The sequence below is a fragment of the Oncorhynchus masou genome, chromosome 1 (assembly GCF_036934945.1).
Source record: "Oncorhynchus masou masou isolate Uvic2021 chromosome 1, UVic_Omas_1.1, whole genome shotgun sequence".
Classification (NCBI taxonomy): Eukaryota; Metazoa; Chordata; class Actinopteri; order Salmoniformes; family Salmonidae; genus Oncorhynchus; species Oncorhynchus masou.
Genome location: NC_088212.1, coordinates 28,814,597 through 28,825,678, shown reverse-complemented (window position 1 = coordinate 28,825,678; position 11,082 = coordinate 28,814,597). Strand labels below are relative to the sequence as shown.

Below are 11,082 nucleotides of genomic sequence, written 5' to 3'. Positions count from 1 at the left end.
TTTCTCGGTATTCGTCTTGATTAAAGATTTTTAACCCTAACCACGCTGCGTTTTGGTCTGCCTCTCCTTCCCAGGAAGAAAACCGTTACAACTGGTCAAAAGTTTTAGAACACCTACTAATTCAAGGGTTTTTCTTTATTTTTACTATTTTCTACATTGTATAATAATCGTGAATACTTCAAAACTATGAAATAAGACATATGGAATCATGTAGTAACCCAAAAAGTATTAAACACATTAAAATGTGAGATTCTTCAAATAGCCACCCTTTGCCTTCATGACAGCTTTGCACACTTTTGGCATTCCCTTAACCAGCTGACCAGCTGGCAAGTGTCTTCACTGACATTTTCAACCTCTCCCTGTCAAAGTTTGTAATACCTGCATGTTTCAAGCAGACCACAATAGCCCCTGTGCCCAAGAACGCCAAGGCTGTCGCCCTGTAGCACTCATATCTGTTGCCACATGAAATGCTTTGAAAGGCTGGTCATGGCTCACATCAACAGAATTATCCCAGACACCCTGGACCAACTCCAACTCGCAAACCACCCCAACAGATCCTCAGATGATGCAATCTCAATTGCACTCCACACTGCCCTCTCCCACCTAGACAAGAGGGACACATATGTGAGAATGTAGTTAATTGACAACAGCTCAGCGTTCAACGCCATAGTGCCCTCCAAGCTCATCACTAAGCTAAGGACCCTGTGACTGAACACCTCCTTCTGCAACTAGATTCTGAACTTCCTGATGGGCCACCCCCAGGTAGTGAAGGTAGGCAACAACACATCTGCCAAGCTGACACTGCACCCGGGGGGGCCCTCAGCTGTGCGTGCTTAGTCCCATCCTGTACTCCCCGTTCAACCACGACTGCGTTGCCACGTATGACTCCAAAACCATCATTAAGTTTGCTGGCAATACGATGATGGTAGGCCTAATTACCGATGATGATGAGACAGCCTATAGAGAGCAGGACAGAGACCTGGCAGTATGGTGCCAGGACAACAACCTCTCCCTCAACATCAGCAAGAAAAAGGAGATGATTGTGGACTACAGGGAATAGGGGGCCGTTCACGCCTCCATTCACATCGACGGCGCTGTAGTGTAGCGGATCGAGAGCATCAAGTTCCTTGGTGTCCACACACCAACACAGTTGTGAAGAGGGCACGACAATGCCTCTTCCCCTCAAAAGGCTAAAAAGATTTGGCATGGGGCCTCAGATCCTCAAAACGTTTTACAGCTGCACCATTGAGAGCATTTTGACTGGCTGCATCACTGCTTGGCATCCAACGACTGGCAACTGATTGGCATCCAACGACTAGGTGATACAGTACATCACTAGGGCTGAGCTCCCTGCCATCCAGGACCTTTATACCAGCTGGTGTCAGAGGAAGGTCCTAACAATTTTCAAAGACTCCAGCCAACCAAGTCATAGACTGTTCTCTCTGCTACCGCATGGCAAGCGGTTGCAGAACCAACAGAAACAGCCCCTACCCCCAAGCCTTAAAACTAATAAAAAGTTACTTAAATAGTTAACCAAATACTTACCTGGACTATCTGCATTGACCCTTTTTACACAAACGTTTTATACTCATCACATATGCTGCTGCTTATGTTTATTATTTATCCTGTTGCCTAGTCACTTTATTCCTATGTATACGTATATATCTACCTCAATTACGTCCCACGCCTGCCCATCGACTTGGTACTGGTATCCTGTGGTTATAGCTAAGTTATTGTTACTCATTGTGTATTTATTATTACTTTTATTATTACCTGTTATTACTTTTCTATTTTTTCTCTAAGTTCTCTCTCTCTCTCTGCATTGTTTGGAAGGCCCCTTATGCATTTCACTGTTAGTCTACACCTGCTGTTTACGAAGCATGTGACGAATACAATTTGATTTGGTTTGAATAGATCAAGGACGTTGCCATGCTCAGACTTGGATGACACATTATTGGCCTCCCTCTGGCATGTGCAGCTACAACTCGTTTGGATCCGTGCCTGGCTACCACGTCTCACCTGCATGCAGCAAACCAGGAAATACATCAACATTGATGGCTATCCATACATAAACTACCTCATTATTGACATAAAGTATGTTATCTCAATGTTAAATAAATGTTGTCCATTAAACAAACAATAGTCTCATTTATTGAACATGGTTTAGCAAAATGCCAATCATGCGATAAAAGTCAAATTATTTGAATAATTTCAGTTTATATTATTTTAAGAAATGTAAGTAAGACAAAGCTCGCAATACATTTGACTAAAGACGCAGGTTACTAAATCACATCTATTAGCCTAAGCAATAAGCCTACTGTATACACAATATACCATTATATTCCTTCCGGTAGACCATAATATTTGTTTTTAGCATTGTTTCAAGATGGAATGTATACATTTGTGCTGGCATAAACTGGATTGATGGGTTGCCGAGAATTTCACCCAGTGTCAATGTTGCCACTAATCTGCCCTGTCTATTTTACCAAATGGAAACTGCAGAAATAGCCTGTGTGGTATTGGTTTGAATGGGTTCAGGTAACATCAGGTAATAAGACATATATTTCACTCTCACTGAAGTTTGCATATGGCGCATATAAACATAACGAACAAGTCAAGTGAAAATGTCACTTAACGGTTGTTTGAAGAGAACAGGTACACCAATTTCTGACTGTTTACTGAAAAAACTATAAGCTAATTGACTTTGACTTGAGATGGCAAAATGTACTACAGCTTCAGTGTTTTATCAACTCAAATACTAATTTATGTAGGCTATCATTGGCGCGAAATACCCAAGACCACATTGAATTTCAATGTACTGTAAAATTGTCAATCAATTAGGCGACCGGAGAGAGAGCATGGTCGTTGATGCTGTGTTTTGATTGGGCTAACCAGGAGACTCGTAATGTGCGGCAGTCCCATATAAACACGTGCAGACCAGCGCTCTATCGGTCATGCACGTCAAAGGAAATCAGTGTACGGTCCAGGGTAGAGGAATAGCCGCATTGGGTAGATGGTACCTACTTAGTGATATATTTACATTGTTGCTGCGCTGTACATCTTCAGAGCTGTATGAACTATTAATAAGATAAGCAAGAAACACTATTCCTTGTATTTTGTTAGATCATCAGTGATTATTGAACAATGCCTTTGATGACCGGACTTTTTCTTCTAATGGTGCTGATTGCATCTGCATATGAACTGGATCAGAACGAGTCGTATTCACCCAGAAGAGCACGATTTTCTGCAAATACCCCTTGTAAGTAATAGTCTCTCTTACAATACAGCATGTTTTTGAGTGGATGCGGTGTTCGCACGGATTTGAATGGATTATTACTATTACATTGCATGCACAGTGGGGGAATGTTTGCTATTACATGATATGCTGCTCTGTTTCCAAGTGAACGCCTTGATCGACAGACAACCGAATAGCTCCAACATAGGCTAGGCTACTCACTGTGCTCTACCGGTGTTTTACCGGCAAGTGATGAGCGTGAGCTTCGTGGTGACTGACACCTGTTTGTGAAAAAGCTGTAGCCTACCATCATGAGATGTTGAAACATGGTCTATGAACGAATGCTCTTTGAATTGATGGTCGTGTGGGTTGCTTAAACACGAGGTCACTGACCTGAGGATAGAACATCAGATTAATATTTATTTTAAAGGAGGCTGTAGGAATTAGTTGATACAGGGGAGCCCACTTGTACCCTGTGTGGTTAAATTCATCAATGGTTATTTATTTATGTCAGGTAGCCTATTCTACAAGTCATTTTTTAAATTTCTTAAATGCATTTATCTATAATGTTGTTTTACGCACTGTTTAAGCATTTTTTTAACCACCAAATGATCTACAGGTGTTTCGAAACAACTATGGCCATCATATTTTAAATGTATTGGTATTATTCCAAGCAGTCACCAGTGTAAAGTATTGATAGAACTACAGTATTTCTGTAGGCCCCATAAAATACCGATTTGTGCGTGGTGGCATAGGCTACGCCACTGCACCCACCTGTAGCTACTGGCTCCCGGCGTCTTAACAGGAAGAATGAAGCGCCTAATACCGGAAGAAACGTGAATGGGGTAGGGCTTTCTAGGTGAACGCAAAGAGGGTGGAGACGTTAGAGTTTCTTTGGGGAAAGAATGCTGGCCATTGGCCAGGGATGATATCCAGATTCGAAGACTCATAGGGCACAAGTTTTCGCGTGACGTGCGTCCCTACTTACTCAATCAGTAGGCTTTATGTCCCTTTTCAATGGTTTGCCAACTGTGACTGCCAATCGTATTCCCGTGCAATTAATAAAGTGAAAATAACATCTTTCCACCGAGCACTGCCCCTAAAAAGAGGAAAGCTATTGTATAGCAAGAAAAAAAAAATTCATGGCCTAGGTCTACATCGGATTGGGCTATCTATTCAACTCCATGCATAACATTATGCTTAAATTGGTTGCCAGAGGGATGGATTAAATGTTTCTGCACTCTATTTCCAAAATGTGTATGATATATGAAAAAGTTGCTTTCCCAATGAAAGCCAGGCCCATGTTAGGAAATATGGCTATGAATGAGGTGTTATCTCTGTGATCTCCTTAAGTCATTATTGTTATTTCAGTTAAACCAATGCATTGGTTACCTCAGACTAAGTATCTGCTGCATGGGCCTCCTTGGTCTTGCCAGTAAGAGATGCTGAAGGAGTGTGTATCTGTTGAAATCTTATTTATTTATTAATTCTCCCATGACCTGAGCGATACAGTGGTGGGACAGTTTGATTAGTGATTAGAGCATTGTGCTTCTTAGAGATCAATCATATCTGCTTGACAGCCATTTAGATTCATCGCAGATTGGCTAATTCATTACGGGGGGGTGGGGGGGGGACCAAAAAATGTTAAATGAGTGAGAGTGCATCCGTCTGAGGCATACAGTACATCAGCTCATTGTTACAATTGCTGTATGCTTCTTACCATGAACTTGTCCCAGTCTTACTAAATGGACAATGGAGGCATTCATTGGAAGACATTTAGGGGTTTTCTGGTTACTTTATATCTTTACCTCTTGTCAGAGTAGTTTACACAGCTGTGTATGTCAGCTTGCTCTTTAATATTAAGTCTGAGGCAATATTTATGTGAAACATGAACATTAGGTCTATTTATGAGGATTGAGGCAGTGACCCAAGCCAGGGTACATGACTGTACTTTTAAGTGTGCACAGTCCATGGTGATGAGTGTCAGAGGTGGTTTGGCACGCCTTCCAAATGCTGCATGTTATTGTCTTGTCGCATGTGAGGGTAATGGAAACAAGGGGTCTGGTGCCAAAAGGGACAGTCAGCGGAACCTGATCCTGAAGAGAGAGAGAGAGAGTGTGTGTGTGTGTGTGTGTACGTGTGTGTGTGTACGTGTGTGTGTGTACGTGTGTGTGTGTACGTGTGTGTGTGTGTGTGTGTGTGTGTAGAATATTCATGAAATGATTTGCCAGGAAGAGGAAATGTAATTATGGTAAATTGTGTCCCAGTCTTAAAAAGTTGAAGGTGTCCAATGAGCAGTCAAGTTGTGATTTGTCTGAATAGTTATGATCGCAGCATTGAATCAACTTTGCATGCAAATTATCATCAAATCCCTTAATTGTTTGGTTTCCAATCAAAACAGACTGGTTATCTTTCCATTATTGTTGAGAGCTATATGATAGCCTGCCCCCTGCTTATGGTCCCTTCCCTCTCTGAGTCTACAGCTGACGTGGCACGCTGTCTGAACAGTGCCCTCCAAGTAGGCTGTGGAGCCTTCGCATGTCTGGAGAACTCCACGTGTGACACAGATGGCATGCACGACATCTGCAAGTCCTTTCTGTACAGTGCAGCTAAATTTGACACTCAGGTATGGTAAATTCTTTCTCTTTTCAAATCTGACAGTATGTCGCTGTAGATTAAACCTGTTAACTGAAGTTAAGTCATGTTTTTGATATGACTGTGAAATTATGTGGTTTTGTGCAGGGTAAAGCCTTTGTGAAAGAGAGCCTCAAGTGCATTGCCAACGGCATCACCTCCAAGGTGTTCCTCACCATCCGCCGCTGCTCCACCTTCCAAAGAATGACCTCAGAAGTTCAGGAGGAGTGCTACAGCAAGCTGGATATCTGCACTATCGCCCGCACCAATCCAGATGCTATTGGAGAGGTGGCTCAGCTCCCAAGCCACTTCCCCAACAGGTGAGTTCCTAGCAAAAAAGTTCCTAGGTCAAAGGGCTTCCATTTCTGTTTTTTTTTTACTTTATCTTAGTACAACAAAATCTATGTATTTGGTACACTAACTCTACTGAAGGAAATACATTTCACTGGGCTCCTAAGACATTTTGATAAAATTGTAAAAATTAAAAAAAGCCTTCCATGAGCTAACACTCGCACTTGACTTTTTTACCCCCTTATTAGCACTGACTTTGCTTTTAGCTACTTTATTGAGGAAAAATGGGCTTACTATGACTGAGATAAGTGTGGTTGCCCTAGCTAGCTATGTTAAGATGAACGCACTAACTGTAAGAGTGTCTTCTAAATGACTCAAATTCTGCACTATGTAGAAATCGCTCCGCCATTTCCTGGTTGCTAAAATTCTAATAGTTGGCCTAAATTTACTTTAAGTGACATAACAAGCAAGTATATTGTAGATTGTACCAGCTAAATCACTGTGAAATATATTTTCCATAACCCAAAATATTGCATATTGAGCTGTTTGAAGCTGGTATACAAAACCGAAAGTAAAAGACAAAAACTAAACTTAAAAATGGGAAGCATAGAAATAGTGCACATAGAACTGAGCTACCGCTTCTTAGACTTGCTTTCAATGAGAATGACTGATGTATAACTCACATTTCTATGTGAATTTTGTCGGTTGCCCAAAAAGTTACATATTACAGCTTTAAAATAAAAAATGTAAATAACAGCAACAAAAATACATGAATGCTGCATCCTTTTGCAGGTTTTACGGTAAGCTCCTCCAGAGCCTGATGAACTGTGATGAGGAGACTGTGGACCTGCTGAGGGCCAGTATGGTGTCCAGACTTGGCCCAGAGATGACCATTCTCTTCCAGCTTCTGCAGAACAAACCCTGCCCCTCGGTTGCTGCTGCTGCCGTTCCAACTGGAGTGGAGGGCCGAAGGAGCTCACGGTTGTCAATGGGCCCACACATGTATAAGATCCAGCCTGGTCTACGCAACAGAGACTCTGCCAGCCATTTTAGCAAGAAGCGTGCCACTGGTGACAGCTCCTAACTCCCACTCAGATCCGGAAACTACACACACCCCTCAAAAACATAAGCCAACAGTGGTCTCTTCCCTTGGGTATTTAAGAATCATTCCTCTCCAGACTGGAAAATAACATGCACCTCTAAGAGAATATCCAATGTGTTTCAAGTATATTTTATATCAGAGTTTGAGTGTGAGAGATACTGTACCTAAGGTTTGAGAGGATCCCCTCCCCTAAACTATTTCCCAACTCTATCACTCACCAAGTTCATTGAACATGTTGTATTGTATTCTATTGTATCTCCACAACTTGGCCCTGTCCATTCCTGTTCACTCCCCACACTTGATATGAATTATCTGAGAGCCTAGTGGGATGATGTCCCTTTAAGTTTCCTGTCTAGGATTTCAAGCACAAACTTGCAGGTATGGTTCATATCTATAGAGCACAAATGTAAAAAAAAATGGGTTGCAGAATACAAATGTTTATCCATTAATATAATATCAATTGATATGTCATCAATATCTTCATCAATAGATAATTAAATGTGATTACTATTAGTTAATTACTAGATGTTTCATACAGTAAATGTGAGATATTTCTATATTATGATGAGACCATTAAAATAGGTAAGCATGTGCTATAGAAATCAGTGTCACATAGTCACTGACACAAACAGGATTATTTTATTTATTGAGTTATTAGTCTCTGATGGCAACAGCCAGATCTGTGAGAGATGCATGTCCCTCAGATGAGAGCTATCCCAATAAACTTTGCACAGGAAGTTAACTTAACTTGAAACCACCCGGAATGCCATGTAGCTAACTCCTATACCAGAGAATATAGCATTGTTTAGATACCATTACATCTCTTCTGTCCTGAAACACTCAGTTCACAGTAAGTGTGTACCAGCAGTGTAAATTATGAGCAGGTGACCACCTGAGATTGATAGAGGCCACCCCATTAGATGAACAACAATCTCCCTGATGAATATGACATGGAGGGTTTGGATCATACACACTGACTTCCAGTGTTGATAATGACTATTTAAAAGCCTTGTTGGTATAATATTGATATTTATTTTCCTACTATATTATTTAACTTGTTATTTTATTATGTTGCTGTAGTTTTAGTTAAGTTACAGATATACAATTTTAATGTGCATTTTGGTCATAGCTTCTATTTCAGTGGGGGCTCATGATCAAATACTATAGGATCTGCCAATCTCTACATTGTCCTCTCTGTTGACTGAATATAGGACTCATGTTATGACTCTGTGCTGGACATAGGGGAACAAGTTGGTCATTCAAGTCAGGTGATCTTCTTTATGAGTGTTACATGGGACTGTCACTTAAACAACCCATGTTGCAAACATTGTCACTTATGTACTGGTGCAAGGGGACTCTGTTAGGAATGTGTGTGTATTTTCCAAGCACGATTGATTATGTTATGAAGGTAGAGAGAAATTGTGGTCATGCCATTCATTGTACATTTAACAGCTAAACTTGAAGACTGAACTGCAAAGCATTTGCTGGATCTATCCTTAATATCATGCAAAATAATGTTTCTCTCAGAAAGGTTATCCTGGTGACATTACTCCATAAGTGCTTCAATAAAGGGAGGTTAATTCAAGAGACTTTTCACACATGCCTGGATGAAGGCGATGTGCACAAGGGGAAAATAATGTTAGAGAGATCTGGTGGTTTTACAATACCAAATCATTTGAAATGTTAAGAACTCACAAACCTATGCAATAATCTCTCATATGGAGGATTCACAATAACACACAACTTTGCCCTTTGTCACAAACAGTGCCAGCTGATGCTGAATGAATGTGGCAGCAGCTCATTTGCTCCCATACTCATAGTGAAGTATGCAGGCAATGCAATGTGCCCCTAGACTCCCCCTTTCTGTTTCTGTGTTTGTTGATGTGGTTTATGTTGTATTGTTTTTTGTTTTGTCTTTTTCTTGGGATATAATAATATCTTGCTTTTAGTAGCAATATAGTGTATATTAAAAAGAAAAAGTAAGGAAAAAATCACTCAAATGTTAAGACTGTATTAGCAATGTAGTGTATCGTACTACTAATGTTACATATGCACTTTGCATCTCTTATGACCACTATAAATGGGCATTGGAACATTCATCACTTGCGATGGGTTGGGACTACTTCCTTCCTATACTGTTAATACATGTATTTCTGTGTCTGTAATAGCTGGACAAAATCCAAAACATTTGCTGCTAAACAATAGCTTGCTCCCCTGTATGATAGATTATCACTTTACATTTACTTGGATATCTATGGTGAAAACACATTCACAGACCCTGGCATCAATCTGTATACTTGCATTTTACCATTTTCATTCAGTTTGGTACTTCTTCTGGAATTTGTACATTTATTTGAATGTTGCTTGCAGTGGACATATTTGACAATAGTATTCTGTTTATTTCCTCTCCCTTGAGACTATGCTTATAAATCCAAAATCTGGGTAACTTTAGAGAATGTATCTTATATTGAATGTTTGTTCTGGTGAGGATGTGCCCAAACCTAGATGGTTCATTGACATATTTTATGTGTGTTTAGTTAAAGGTGCATAGTGTATGAAAGTCTGTAATAGGCAAATATGAGAATTAAATTAACAGACTTACAAGTCATATTTTGTTCTTTCGAGACATTTTGTTTTATTCATTAGGCTATTTGTTGCAAGACAATAATAGGGTGCATTTTGGTGGTAGGCCTACTGGATTATTAGCTAAATCTATCCTTAGGGACATCAGTGAAATTGGCAGCAGCATTTTCTGTTGATACACCATATGTTTATGGCAGGCTGGGGACTGGGCTCCCTGAACTCTGGAACTCCATGGTACTCTTTCCCCTCAAGACTTGAAATCAATTTGCCAGAATTAAAACTACTTGGGTGATCAGTAAGAGTGAAATCGTAATCGTAGTGACAGTTACTTTACTTTCAAATTCATAGATGAAAGTTATCAGTAAGCCATTTGAGGAGATTACTTGCTGAAGTTCCGAATACAGTAGCTATGTTAAGCATGATTGATCCTTGTGAATCACTTGCACTTTAATACATACCCATCTACATATATACCCATTATGTATACATGGATGTATGGCTTTTTTCTCTGTGCTAAAAATTATGAAAGATACAAATACATCAACTGTGTGTCTTTGCTGATTAGAAATAAACTATTATCATATCTGGCATATGGTATCACATGTGTTGACTGCTTTCATTTGACTAACATGTAAAACTGGTTCTGTTAACACATACCGTACATCTAAACTTCAAATCTGAAAACAAAGTGCAAGTATTAGCAATTAAGAATATCTATAATGAATTGTACCCATGAAGTAGAAAACAAGGACTAACATAGCACATCCTTATGAAAATGTACTTTCTGAAAACTTGAGCACAAACGAGCTGAAACTGCAAAGTGCCTGTATCATTGGAGTGCCCCAGGAGAAGAGAGAGCGGTACGCGAGTGGCTGCATGGCCGCTATCTCAGTCAGAGGCAAATATCATTTCATGCCAATTTGGAAGAGTCCTGTAGGGCTTTCTCATCAGCAGCACTCCAGTCCCAGGGATAGGTGATGCAGCTGCTCTGCATAGAGTGATTCCAACATGTTCTGCTTTTAAAGAGACACTCACATGCAAGTCATCATCCCATTATCTTACACAGTGCAAGGCACTAGCCCCTTTTATTATTAGTATAGATGTGTAATATCCTTAAAATAATCCCAGTGCAAGGCAGGATCACTCTCTGGAAGAAAAATGTGCTTCTCCATTAGTCCTCTATGATTACAACGGTATGTGTTTGCTAGGAGACAAACAGGAGAGGTTTTCTGGTGGG

The 11,082-nt window shown here is 40.3% G+C and overlaps 1 protein-coding gene across 1 annotated transcript; it reads left to right on the top strand.

Moving 5' to 3' along the window:
- Positions 1 to 2,956: 2,956 nt before the first annotated feature.
- LOC135541336 (stanniocalcin-like) lies at positions 2,957 to 10,433 on the top strand. The gene is made up of 4 exons (XM_064967510.1): positions 2,957 to 3,259; positions 5,719 to 5,861; positions 5,978 to 6,189; positions 6,953 to 10,433. The coding sequence occupies exons 1-4, from the start codon at positions 3,145 to 3,147 to the stop codon at positions 7,242 to 7,244; spliced, it is 762 nt and encodes a 253-aa protein (XP_064823582.1). The 5' UTR covers positions 2,957 to 3,144; the 3' UTR covers positions 7,245 to 10,433.
- The last annotated feature ends 649 nt before the right edge of the window (positions 10,434 to 11,082 follow it).

Excerpts from the sequence above, each read along its gene's own strand:
- LOC135541336 (XM_064967510.1), top strand. The coding sequence starts at position 3,145 with ATGCCTTTGATGACCGGACTTTTTCTTCTAATGGTGCTGATTGCATCT. Across the intron at positions 3,260-5,718 it reads ATTTTCTGCAAATACCCCTT|CTGACGTGGCACGCTGTCTG; the intron begins GTAAGTAATAGT and ends CTGAGTCTACAG. Across the intron at positions 5,862-5,977 it reads CAGCTAAATTTGACACTCAG|GGTAAAGCCTTTGTGAAAGA; the intron begins GTATGGTAAATT and ends GGTTTTGTGCAG.